This window comes from Helicoverpa armigera, chromosome 22 (genome assembly GCF_030705265.1).
Source record: "Helicoverpa armigera isolate CAAS_96S chromosome 22, ASM3070526v1, whole genome shotgun sequence".
Taxonomy (NCBI): domain Eukaryota; kingdom Metazoa; phylum Arthropoda; class Insecta; order Lepidoptera; family Noctuidae; genus Helicoverpa; species Helicoverpa armigera.
Genome location: NC_087141.1, coordinates 5,071,940 through 5,084,949, shown reverse-complemented (window position 1 = coordinate 5,084,949; position 13,010 = coordinate 5,071,940). Strand labels below are relative to the sequence as shown.

The 13,010-nt window shown below is 36.1% G+C and overlaps 2 protein-coding genes across 4 annotated transcripts in view; one reads left to right on the top strand and one right to left on the bottom strand.

Moving 5' to 3' along the window:
• Positions 1–157: 157 nt before the first annotated feature.
• LOC110377028 (protein I'm not dead yet) lies at positions 158–8,863 on the top strand. Of its 2 annotated transcripts, XM_064040450.1 has the most exons (16): positions 158–319; positions 425–554; positions 671–808; positions 2,239–2,366; positions 3,027–3,141; positions 3,404–3,471; positions 3,561–3,625; positions 3,730–3,790; positions 4,124–4,246; positions 4,677–4,785; positions 5,122–5,222; positions 5,312–5,409; positions 6,748–6,846; positions 7,482–7,675; positions 7,913–8,050; positions 8,493–8,863. In XM_064040450.1, exons 1-16 carry the CDS (start codon positions 300–302, stop codon positions 8,640–8,642), a joined length of 1,737 nt encoding a protein of 578 aa, XP_063896520.1. In that variant the 5' UTR covers positions 158–299; the 3' UTR covers positions 8,643–8,863. The 2 variants fall into 2 exon arrangements, with proteins under 2 accessions (XP_063896520.1, XP_063896522.1); XM_064040452.1 differs by lacking the exon at positions 425–554 and having other exon boundaries at positions 162–319.
• An 84-nt stretch (positions 8,864–8,947) lies between these two features.
• The window catches only part of LOC110377036 (protein I'm not dead yet), a 30,815-nt gene continuing 26,752 nt past the window's right edge, over positions 8,948–13,010 (bottom strand). For both annotated transcript variants that reach the window (XM_064040448.1, XM_064040449.1), the window contains exons 13-15: positions 12,585–12,778; positions 12,059–12,196; positions 8,948–11,694 (exon numbers count right to left, since the gene is read on the bottom strand). In XM_064040448.1, the coding sequence (XP_063896518.1) occupies positions 11,437–11,694; positions 12,059–12,196; positions 12,585–12,778 (590 nt within the window). In that variant the 3' untranslated portion in view covers positions 8,948–11,436. The remainder of the gene's footprint in view (positions 11,695–12,058; positions 12,197–12,584; positions 12,779–13,010) is intronic.

The window sequence follows — 13,010 nt, the reverse complement described above, 5'->3', positions numbered from 1 at the left end:
CCATAAAACTTGTTATGTATTTGAGCTAATAATTCTTTTATTACGTTCAATATAAATAAAATGAAATATACCTGTAACCTGCCACTAATTTACATTTATTTTTTGTGAGGCTGTGGGAACAAGAAATTGGAAACCATCGAGATTGAAACGTATTTATTCAGTCCTACGTTTTATAAACTTGAATCTAAACTAGCTTATATATAAATTGCGACTAAGTTGTTACGTAAATTACTAACCTAAGGCTAATTAGCGTAATATAAATTATACTTCCAGGAATTACTAATTATATACGTGCAACAATGAATTCCGATTCCTCGTCGTAAGTCATGACTTCTAATAATTTTAATATGATTATACCTAATTAACAAGTACCTAGGTACCTATTTATTATTAAATTGCCTAAATATAGACCTGCAATTTATAGAGAGACAAACCTCGTGATAATTACTACCAAGGATCGATTTAAATTATTCTGCAAAACCTATTGGAGGATGTTAGTGGTGCTGATTGCTCCAATTTTACTATCACCCGTGTTTTTCATTGGTGCAAACAACGTTAGTAACAAATATTACCTTAAAAATGTGCCAGAAAATAAAAATCATAAATTATTTATTGACTGCAGTGGACGACACATGATTCTCATTCTTTTTTTTATCTGATTATTTTATAGGCATACAAGGGTTTCTTCGTTTTTCTGCTGATGGTTGTGTACTGGACTTTGGACGTGCTACATCCCAGTGTGCTGGCAATACTGCCCATCGGACTCTCTTGCATCATGAACGGCATAGGGAATAGTTTTATTACCGAGGTAAAGGAACACAAATTAGATCATACGGCAAATCATGAAAAAGACCTCTTCTCTAAACACAAAATGGGTCACGAGGCACAGCCTGGTGACAAATGGACAGACGGATTGCGAAGTCTTACGGCCAGGGGCCCGATTCTCCTAATTTTACTTAAGCGCCATTCGATTGACGTTCGACTCGATTCGACTGAGATCCAATCACGACTCGATTACGATTGAAGCATATGTGGCATTCCGCTATTTTTTCTTTGAAATAATAGTTATTTGTTATACAAGAGTGCAAAGTTGCTTTTTAACCGCGTGCTCAATTTTGATGACCGAGCAAGCGAAGGATTCTAAAATTGAAACACGAGCGTAGCGAGTGTTTCAATAATTAGAATCCTGAGCGATAGCGAGGGAATCAAGGAGCACAAGGTGAAAAATCTTTGCACTCGAGTGCAACACGTAACTTTTCATCCCACCTCATCGAGGAAATTACTAAATGCAAAAAACAAAATGGCGCGCACATATGCGTATCAAATTAAAAAGAAGTGCCTATTAAAGTTCATTTATTTGATAACTCAGTTTAAAAATGAAACGAGGTTAAAAATCTATGTAAAAACAATAATAAAAATTACTTAATTAATTGAATAATTATTTTAAGCAGTATTTTATTTGTTTAATTATGTATTTGTTTGAAAAGTCTTATCAAGATTGTCACAAATGGAGTATTGCACACGATGTTCTTAATTCAAATCACTTTGCCGCTCTAGAGGATAAAAACGGATTTTGCGCTCAGATATCAAAGGGTAAAACTACTCTTTTCGAGATGGTGGGATGAAAACGTTTTTAACCTTTTCTGTCATTCAATAATGAATCATTTTGTCTGCAAATGATTTACGATTGCAAAATGATTGTACAGCAAACTACCGTATAGACCAAAATCATCAAAATAGCAGACCAATCGCACACCAATCAAATGTCAATTGAATACGATTGGTCTTTTATTAGTAACAGAATGCCCGATATGGTTAAAACTGCTATTACGATCATGTTGCGATTCGATTTCTATTAGATTTTGACATTATTAACTTAGGAGAATCGGGGCCCAGTTTCTTCATCAAAAGTTAAAGTAATGTCTAAAGTAAAAGTAACGGTCAAATTCGTTTTTTCAAGGCTAAAGTGACAGCAAAACTAATAGAAAAATTGAATTTGACCGTTACTTTAACTTTAGACATTACTTTGACTTTTACTTTGGCTTTAACTTTTGATGAAGAAACTGGCTGTTAGTAAGAGGGTCCTGTTTAACTCTTTGCGTTCGGAAACCTTCACTGTTACGGTACCTAAATACTCAGTACGAAGATGGATTGTCACCATTTTTCTGAGAGGCAGACATGTTTCGCACCAGACGTGTGGGCGAAGCGACCTTATCTACACATTTTACCTGTTCCCAGATGTACATTCGTAATGATCTGCTGGACTGTATCGGAATAATGATGATCACGATAGCCATAGAGAATAGTAACGTGCACCGAAGGGTCGCTCTCAAAGTGCTGCTGGTGTTCGGGTGCTCACATTATCGGTAATATTGTACCTAATCTGAATCCTAACTACACAGATACCTAGGTATATCTGGATACCCATTTTTTTATCAACACAAACATGTGTATCATGGGAATGAATCTTCTTCTTCTTCTTGAGTCGATATCATACAGACTTATAAAAATCTTAGTGACCCTGTGTTTCGTCACTAAGATGAATTTACGGGAGGCTCCACCCTTTATGGCAAAACTTTTTGTCATAATCTTATTGCAACAGTTGGCATATGCCAACTGTTGCAATAAGTGTACATAGTGTACCTTAACGTTATGTGTCGTGTAAGAGTGTACATAGTGGAGTTCATAGAGCGTACATATGTACGCTCTATGAACTCCACTACGTACACTCTATTAACTCCCCTATGTATTTCCTTATATACACTATGAACTCGTCTATATATTTCCTTATATACACTCTATGTAGATACTCCCCTATTTATTTCTTTATGTACTCTATGAACTCCCCTATATACACTTATTCGTTAAAGAAACTTAAATGTAAAGGTAAAGATCATTACTTCCACTCCACAATAAAGAGGCGAGGTGGCAATCTGCAAAAGACTAACGACAGAAGGTTAAATGCTTGGTGCATTACAGTAGGATTAGGAAGATAAAATAAAATCATAACCATAAAACGTTTTCAGATTAAGCTTCCTCATCATGTTCATGAGCATGTTCGTCTCCATGTGGATATCCAGCATATTAGCCTGTGGGCTGATGATGCCGCTGGTCAAAGCTATCCTTATGGAGCTTGAGAAGGTAACCTAGTTCTTATGATCCGTTTAGGAAAAACTTAGTAACCGCTTATGTACGAGATGCATGACTCAAGTACCTATTTGACTGTCGTCCTGTGTTTCCCTTGATGAACATGTTTCTATGTGATCGCAAGTAGCTCTATGAGGTTCAAACTGCCAATTGCTGCCGTTGGCAGAAACTTCTAGGAAGACGTCATCATCATCATCTTTACCCTCATGCGTGGCACCGGCGAAATAAAACTTTTCAACTTCTGTTTCAATTTTAGATGGGTATCATTGAAATCTACCAAACAATCGGAAAGGCTCAGCAGAAGTCTAATCGCCATGAAATCATGTAAGTATGAAATTCTTTGTAAAAGCAGTAAGTAATGGTGCCTTACAAAGTCAGACAATAACAACAATAGACCATGCAAATTGTTACAGTGCTCCTAGGCCTTCAGACTTTACGGTGTTTTATTTTCTTGGCATGGCATATTCGTCATCTATTGGTAAGTTAACTATTCAGACTTTGCTTTTCAAGGCGTTTTTCTTGGCAACTTAATAACTATCAAAACTCTTCAATTCGTAGATTCTCTCTGGGCTTTGGTTACAGGTGGCATGGCGACAATGTTGGGCAGTCAGACCAATCAGATATTCAAAGTTTACTGTGAGACGTAAGTGTTTACGACTGCTGTTACTGTTACAGCCTTTTTATCATCCCACTGCTGGGCACAGGCCTCCTCTCACACGGAGAAGGATTGAGCATTAATCACCACGCTTGCTCAATGCAGGTTGGTGATTTCAGACTAGTCTGAAACGATACGACTGCTAGTATTTTGTTATTATTTGGCATTGTTAGGCCATCATATTAATGGCAAACTACCTGCCAACATCTTAATAAAAATATGGGTTAGGAGGTACCTCATTTACCTACATTACTTTATTTTGTCAGTTTTGATATTGAATGTCGTTAAAGTTCAAATAATCAAAGATGTTCAATTTGCAAGGATATTCCCGATTGGTCCGAAGATTGAGTTCCCGCATTTCATGCTGCTGAACCTTCCAGCAGTGCTGGTCATGGAAACACTTCTGTATTTGTGGATGAACTTCAATTTCTTAGGAATGTTCAGGTAATTAATTTATAGGTACATGTAGATAAATAATCTCCTCATATAATAATTTAAAAAAAATCCTTTAAAAAAACATGCAAATAATTACCTATTAATGTAGAAAAAAAAACATTTTAAAGATAAGTTCTAAATCCAAAAAGGTTTCAAGTAAAACGTAATACTTTTTCGCAATGACTGGCTGATTTAGCAGAAAAAAATATTGGAAAGCCATAAAATAATAAAGAAAAATAAATTAAAAGTAAAACTTTAATGGCATTTCCATATTTTCTTAGGAAGAGTAGCCAGTGACACTTTTTATATCTACGTATGTATATGCATGAAAAAAGTTTGCTTTGGTTTCAACTCTTTTATCAAAGAAAAAACCAGAAACCATAATTGCGTAGATATAATTATGTGGAGTCTACAAATTAATTTATTAAATCAATTATAGAGCCCGCAGCGACGTAGAAATTGGTATGACAGAAGAAGAAGCGCAATACATCGACACGCTTTTAGCCACACAGTATCAACAGCTCGGGAAAATCAAGTTTCAAGAGTATGTTAGTAACTTGTATTATATACCTAACTCACATTTAAGCCTACCTCCTAACTGAAATTTAAGGTCTGCTTTGATGACCTTATGGGGCTGACAGGAATCTGAAGTGTTATGTGGAACTAAAGAATAGGTGCTTTTTATGCTTTACCACTGTGTACAACTGTTTGCTCATCGACACGAGTTAGTGTTTAGGCTACATGCATATGTAGGTACATGTATATAATATAATGCATGGATTAATCCTAATATGTGCGTTTCTTAAAAAAAGGACCCAAAAGGACAAAGGTTTAAACGTTAATGTTCCTTATTTTGTACTCTACGATATGTTTTATGTTTGCAGGTTGTTTCTGCTATAGTAGTGCTGACATGTTTTCTACATGCCACGACCAGCAGCGCACACATCGACCATTCCCTACTGGGTACCACCAACCAGTTTCACCAGTAACCTATTTAAATATTATCTTACACCACTTAAGTTGGTCAAATATCTAGAAAAGTGTTCCTACTTTTAAAAATCTTCAATATTTCAGTCACTTGAGAGTCTCAACACCATGCATGATGTGTGTGGTTCTGCTTTTTATGATGCCTATCAATTTGGATTTCCTCAAGTATTTCAAGAGGCGAACAGGTAATTTCTTCACAGCGGCGGTCGTATATAGAGCTGTCTTGTAAGACATGATTATAGGTAGGAGGAAAAGGGTAGGTCCCTTTTTTGAGGAGGGAAATGAGGTGATGTCGCGGTTGCAGGAGGGATTGTCAGACTTTACACTACCTCACCCATGTTCCTTATCGAGTTTGTGTACCTGCAGGACCACGGTAGCTCTTTCAGCAGGATGGGGTACCCTACATACAACGTTACACACTTTTGTTTCCCATGGCATGCTTTTGTTTGTATCTTGAAAAATATATATATGTTACCGGCCGAACCCGATTTTAGGACAAACCAGTTTTACCTAGGCTCAACTAGTTCTTCCTATACGCGTTAGGATTAACTAGTATAGCCTAGTCCAAACTAATTTGTCCTAAGCCCGATAGGACGGACCAGTTTAGGCTAGGCAAAACTAGTTGATCCTGATATAAGTACGCACACTCTAGGATAAACTGGTATAGCCTAGTCAAAACATATACATATCTAAAAGTCTAAATAGATAGATGAACTAAATAAACTACTCCGTGTTTAGAAAAATAATCATCTTTATTAAACTATAATGATTCGTCGTTATGGATAAATTGATAATACGAACAATCATACTACATACATGTAGCAAACTAACAAATAATAGGTAAGTATTTTTTTAATAGAAGCAATAATCAAATCTCAAATTAAAATTGTTGTCGTTAAAAGTTATGGATAATAATTGGTAATACAAACAATCACACTATAACAAATAATACTGTTTTTTTTTAAGAAGCAATAATCATACGAGTATTATGTTAATTATTAAAATTGTTATTTATTTTTACACGGTTTGCTTTGGTGGCACTTAGAATTGCAGAGTAGCATTGCCTTCTTGCACTGGCATCTGTTTGTGGAACAGTTCTTGTTGCAGCTGCATCTCACAAAACCTTGGCCTGATCCAACAGAATGTTTCGCAGCTGCAGTTCTCAACGATATTTCAATTTGTTTATTGTTTAGACTAGGCCATACCAGTTTATCCTAGAGTGTGCGTATTGATATTAGGATCAACTAGTTTTGCCTAGCCTAAACTGGTCCGTCCTATCGGGCTTAGGACAAATTAGTTTGGACTAGGCTATACTAGTTAATCCTAACGCATATAGGAAGAACTAGTTGAGCCTAGGCAAAACTGGTTTGTCCTAAAATCGGGTTCGGCCGGTAACATATATATATAATTCTTCCTCTCAAAATGTGATTGATATCAAACGAGCTCGTAGTATAAAAACATTCCTCTACATATTCTAGTTGGATAGCTCCCGGTGACAACAAATAATCAATATTTATATTTAGATGGGAACATGGAGCCTTTGCCGACAACCCAAACCAAATCGTGTCTCAATTGGTCCATGTTACGACGAGATATTCATTGGAGCGTACCTTTAATTATAGGTAATTTGACATAAATACCTAGATAGTTATTTGATTTATGGTAGGTAAATGTAAGGTATGTTAAAGAAATTCAAATTCAAATTCAAATCTTTATTTGCGTTCCATATGTAATACAGGTGGTATTTTTATAAAGTTTAAACAATATATTTGAAACAATATGGACCAGGTAGGGCACAGCATAAAGAGGTAGGAAAGGTTTGCAGTACTTATAATTATTACCTAGTTTAGTTTTATTAAATCTATACTTATTACTAAACTAGCTTCTGCCCGCTAACTGCCTTTTTGGGGGGACGCCAGCGAGACTGGCGGAATTCTTCTTGAGGAATCGTCATAGATCCTTTGTAAGATTTTTCGAAGGTTGGATTGATTTGTCGCCTGCCGGTATGTGGGAAAGGAGAGAGAATAGATCGGTAATAAAGTCAGGGGTATCCAAGGCGTTTTACACCAACCCATATGGTAGGTATCTTGCTAGGTGGATACTAACCACTAACTGAACAACAGATAATACCTACATGCGAGCTTTACACCCGCTTGAAGAAGCGTTCTTATTTTATATCTTTTTTTGTGTTAAGTTAGGGTAAACCCTGTAATGACAGCTTGATCTTGGTGTTTTTAATAACTAATCTTCTTTGCAGCCGGCAGCTGTACTCTATTCGAGTCTCTCAGAGACTCAGAAATGAACGCAGAATTCGAGAAGTTCCTGCTAATGTTCCAAGGCTGGTCGCGATCGGCGGTGGTGTTCGTTATAGTTGTGTTTTGCAAGGCGCTCACGGAATTCGCCACCAACTTCTGTGTGGTTTATGCTATTTTGCCCAGCATTGCTAAAGTGGTGAGCCGGAGGTTTTGTCTAGCTTTCTTTTAAAGATATTTCCAAACCATGGTTATGGTTCCAAGCTATGTTGCAGGTTGCGAGCTCAATTTGTGATCAAGATTCACAACGACTTTTTAAAAACCTAGAGAGGTGCTTTTTAAAGACCACCTTTTCCAATAATACGGATAAACCCATTAGTATTTTTTATTATTGTTAGTACCTGCTGCATGCTTATTTAATTTGCACGTTATCTAGGCCGTAGTCTCCGACGTGAACCCTCATTGCCTGATGATGGCGGCCACGCTCGCCAGCTCACTGCCATTCCACCTCATGACAGGATCCCCAGTGAATGCCATGGTCTGTGCTTATGTGCACATCCCGCCTTGGAAGATGGTAAGCCCAGTAGGACTTAGCATTTTTCGAAACATCAGCTTTAAGGTACGGCTACACACTCTTAGCTGCTTGCTCAAACAGCATGACTCCATTCGATCTTTGAAGAGCACCTACTGCTGGTAAGTAAATGTCGGTCCTGCGCCTGATCTTTCTCCGGTCGAGTCGGATTGCCGTCCCATAGAACTATGAGAGTGAAGAAATGTGAGTGCACCTGTGTCTGCGCAAATGCTTATGCACTATCATATGCCCAGCGCAGTTGGTTAACCGCCTTACATGAGAACAGCCGCCGTAGCCAATTATCGGCCAAGAGGACATCATCATCATCACAGCTCATAGCCAGCCGTATCAAGCTCCCATCTAGTCTAGATTCTACACTTTTTACACTCTTGTTATATCCTTCTATGTATCTATTTCCAAATAACATAATTATTATTACCTCCAGATGTACGCGGGCATCGGGCCGTCAATAATAGCGATAATAGTGGTCTGGTTTACTGTGGCGGTATGGTCTACAGCCATATGGACCGACATCACGCTCGACCCGGAGTGGGCCGATGTCAACGTCTTCAAGATATTTAAGACGAGAGTTTAAGGCCTGGTTTCCCTGGTTACCGATAAAGTGTCAATTAGTTATGTGGTAGTTAGTGTTATCTGCTAGATATTGCTATCAGAAACCTGTAAACCAAGTTATAGTTCATCTGTCAGATAAGTTCCTAACAGAGACCTTATCAGTAACCAGCGAAGTTGGCCACAGCAGTTATAGTTTACCTGTCAGATAAGTTTCTAGTAGGCTATCTGAAACTTTATCAGTAACCGTTGAAGCTGGCCATAAAGGTTCTTTAAGTAAACTTATAAGGGATGAAGTAAAATGTATTAATTATAATAAAAAAGGTCGACTTTTCATTGCAACATATTTAATCAACAACACACTCCTTCGATCCATATTTACAAAATGAGCACATTACGTACATTTCATATATACTATTTCAGTTTTGCAAAACAAATGTTTCTAAGTACCACGAGAAATTCAAGAACAAAACATGATTTGGCGTTCAAAGTGATAATAATAACCTAAAATAAGCATTTGTGACAAAAATTATTATCACAACCGACTTAAAATTTTGGAAAACTAACTGGTACTACAAAATCTTATACGATTAACTCTGTATACGATCACTATGGGATATCATCATTTTGCCATCCATGGAGTTTCCTTAGCTATTTTCATGTCATTTGATCACCGCTATACATATATACGTATGCATTATAAAATACGTACTATTTCTTCTATGTAAAATCACTGAGTGGGTTTATTTAATTCGGAATACTTTCAAAGATTAATATATAAAAATGATTATTTCCTTGCTAAGAACGCTTGGGTCAGTAAAATGCGGTTTATATTTTTTATAATATCAAAAGCTACATTTTGGATTATTCAAATATATTTTAAACTAGGTTCTTGTTCAAAAGAACAACCTATTTATACAAATTTGGTATAATATCAATATAATTTATACAGATCGCAATTACAAAACTTTAGATTTTTATCTTCAATGTATTCTGACTATTATTATAAATAGAACATGATCGGTATCAAAATTTTCAATTCAAATAATTGTCCAAACGACATTGAAATGGAAATATCAACTACATTACGTAGCATTATTCAAAAATTATCAAAATTCATTTCAAAACTCTTATATTTATGTACGCAATAAACATTCACACGCCTAAAATAATTATCAATATAATAATTACGACTAATTTGCACTTTTCCACTCACTTACATAAAGGCATCACAATATTTGTTTGACAACAAAAGCACATTTTGTTCTTATATGGACTTATGTTAAGGCACCTACAAGCTGTATTTACTAACGGCCGTTTCCAATATCCTATCCATAGTTTTTCTACCTAGCGATAGAATTTTGACATAAGACCCATCTCTAGTATCCAAAATCATAGACAGATAGAATATTAGGAACGGTCGTAAAGGAGCCTATCTGGAATATGTTACAAAGGAAAAGGTCCAAAAATAAATATTTTTATATAAACTCTTCACATTTATAAGATTCATTCAACACATACGAATTCACACACCACACGCATTCAATATATTACATGCTATTAAAACTAGGAACATCCCGTTAGACCGGGATTAAAATTAAAACATATTTGAATTACACCTTCACATAAACATTTTCTATACAAAATATATTTTTATGTTACTTCACATTTGCAAACGTAAAATGGTAGATATTTTATCAGAACTTGCAACACTATTGTAATTCGCGCGTTTTTTGTTTGAATTTGGAACATTGAGATTCTTTTTTCATGCACATATGGCGCCGCATTTTCATAACCTCTTTTCAAGTATCTACTGCATCATGCAAAAATAGTCTTAATGACATAAGACATTTTTTTTATTTCGTTCCGACAAAATTCGTTGCAAATGTAAAAGCACATTGTTTTACAAATCCTCACCCGCTTTACTCCGTTACAATACATATTACGTACTATAATATTACATTTAAGCATTATTATTGTCCCAGTAGGCTGGATCGTTAGGCACTACTTTTTGGCCATATTTCCACTATATACAGTTGGACATTGTTATAAAAATGCATATTTGGTTATAACTTTGAAGATGAATATAATGTCTACAAATTCAATATAGGTAGTTTTCGTTATTTCGTTGGTGTCCAACTGTATGAAAAATATATATTTATCAAGTAAATTATATATTTCGGCAATGTACTGAGTCGGTGGGGCGACTGTCATACTCCACATATGTATAAATAAATGCTGCTTTAATATTATTTATCATATAAAATGCTTTTATACTGAATAAAATACGCATACATGATTTCAGTTTATGAAAGACCTGTGACGAATTTGCTTAATAAAGTCCTATGCTTCTTATATAAGCATAATTTTACAATAAGCACTCATTGCCCAATTTTAATAACTTTGGATATACAATTTAAATGTTACATTACAGGCCAAAAATCCAAATAAATTAAGTACGCAAAAATAAGTCAATATTGGCTATTCTTGGTAAAATGTAGACGTTATTGAACAATTCCATCACATGTACTACTGTATTATCATTACGTTGGCAACATTGAATAAATACAGATAATATAGGCCAACCAACACAAAACTTTAAACTGGGTACTCCTGTCTCACACTAAGAAAATAATTCAAAAGAGAAATATTTTCACACTGAGATTGCTTTAAAAACTAAAGAGAGAAATATCTTTAGTTTGAAAACAGTACAAAATGGCACATACCTGTACATCTTCATAAATATTGTTCATTTACCTAAATCGATAAATACTTTAACAAAAATGCTTTAAAAATCCCTTCACTATAATGTTTTTTTTTTAACTAGTTAAAGGAAGATAATTGCAGGTGAAGAGGCTAGTTTTATTTGTGGGTATTGTGCAGTTAAAGTTGGGGAGGCTGGCAAAACTGGCGAGCGTGGTATTGCAAGCTAACGTGAGGTTGTTGACGGGGGTGGTGGCGTTGTGTGAGGGAGCCACGGTGGGGGCGATGGTGGGGAAGATCACTGAGCCCCACGTGGGGTACGCGCCCCATACGATGAGGGTGGTGATTATTTTGGGGCCTATGCCGCCGACAGCCTGGAAAAAATAATTATTCCAGTTAATACCAGTCATTTTGTCAAAATTATGCCGGTACTATAATTTTCCAGGAATTTTGGAGACTTCTCTAAAAGTAACATAAGTGCAAAGTAACGTAAAATGAAGAATTTTTTAAGACTTCTTTGATTTTTATACATGGTGTTTACAGCTGTACTTTTGGACCTAATACGCGTCATAAAAGTTTGCTTTGCAACACTCTGGTTCTCCACATAGTTGGAAAAAGGCTAGGCAAAGAAAGGCTTTTTTCGCAGACTCATTAAAATACAATAAAACACCTTTTCATTCAGCCCCATATTTTAAAGTACCCTCTACAAAATACATATCTCCATAAATCAGTACTCACCATCTTAGAAGTAGGTATATGCGCGACTCCCGCGACGATAGCATTGGGCGGAGTTCCCACGGGCATGTGGAACGCCATGGAGCAGGCCAGCGTCGCCGGGATCATCAGGTAACGAGGGTCGATGTGGAGGACACGGGCCTGAGGGAATTAAGAGATAAATATTACTTTCTAACCACGGTCAAAGATCTATACTGCATTTCAGTAAGTACTTATTCAAAGGGAAAAACATTCCATTTTACACAAATACATACTATAACATATAACAATGAGCTACTGCTAAAAGTTGAGATGAAATCGATTTGCAATATCGATGATGTGAATCGATGATGCAAATGAATATGAATATGATTAAATCATTCATGAGCCTTTTTTATCGTCCCACTGGGCACAGGTCTCGTCAATGTGGGTTCAATGGGTTGGTAATTTCACAGTATAGCCTTGGTTTGCTCGAGATGTTTTCCTTCAAAAATCAACCATTGGTTTTTTCTCAATTCAATTTTCTCTGTAAAATCTTCAAAAAACTCACCATATTAGCCAGAACAGGCAGTATAAGGTTCGCTATCGCCACATTGGAAGTGAACTCTGTGATGAATTGTGTCACCAGCACCACTACCAGTAAGACCACTGCATGGTTCAGGCCTTGCAGACCTTCTAGGGAGGACCCGATCATGGAGGATAGACCGGTGGCTTTGCTGCCTTCGGCGAGGGCGAAGCCTCCACCTGGGGGTAGAAATAAATATTTTATTATCACATATTATAAACGGTAAAAATGTCTTCGTTTTAAGAGTTAAAAATAAAATAAAAGAAGTTTGTGATGTTTCAATCTCGGTGCATTTAATAAATATGAGTTAAATAAATAAATATTAAAAAAAAAAAATAGAAATTTTTCAGTTGTCGAAATCTCATAGCCTGCAAACAGCCATTTAAAAAATTAAATGTATCCCCAATGGTG

What these genes read in the sequence shown, in the direction of transcription:
- LOC110377028 (XM_064040450.1), top strand. Translation starts at nt 300, where the DNA reads ATGAATTCCGATTCCTCGTC. An exon ending in ACCACCAACCAGTTTCACCA is followed by an intron (nt 5,223 to 5,311) that starts GTAACCTATTTA and finishes TCAATATTTCAG; the next exon opens with TCACTTGAGAGTCTCAACAC. An exon ending in ACATCCCGCCTTGGAAGATG is followed by an intron (nt 8,051 to 8,492) that starts GTAAGCCCAGTA and finishes TATTACCTCCAG; the next exon opens with ATGTACGCGGGCATCGGGCC.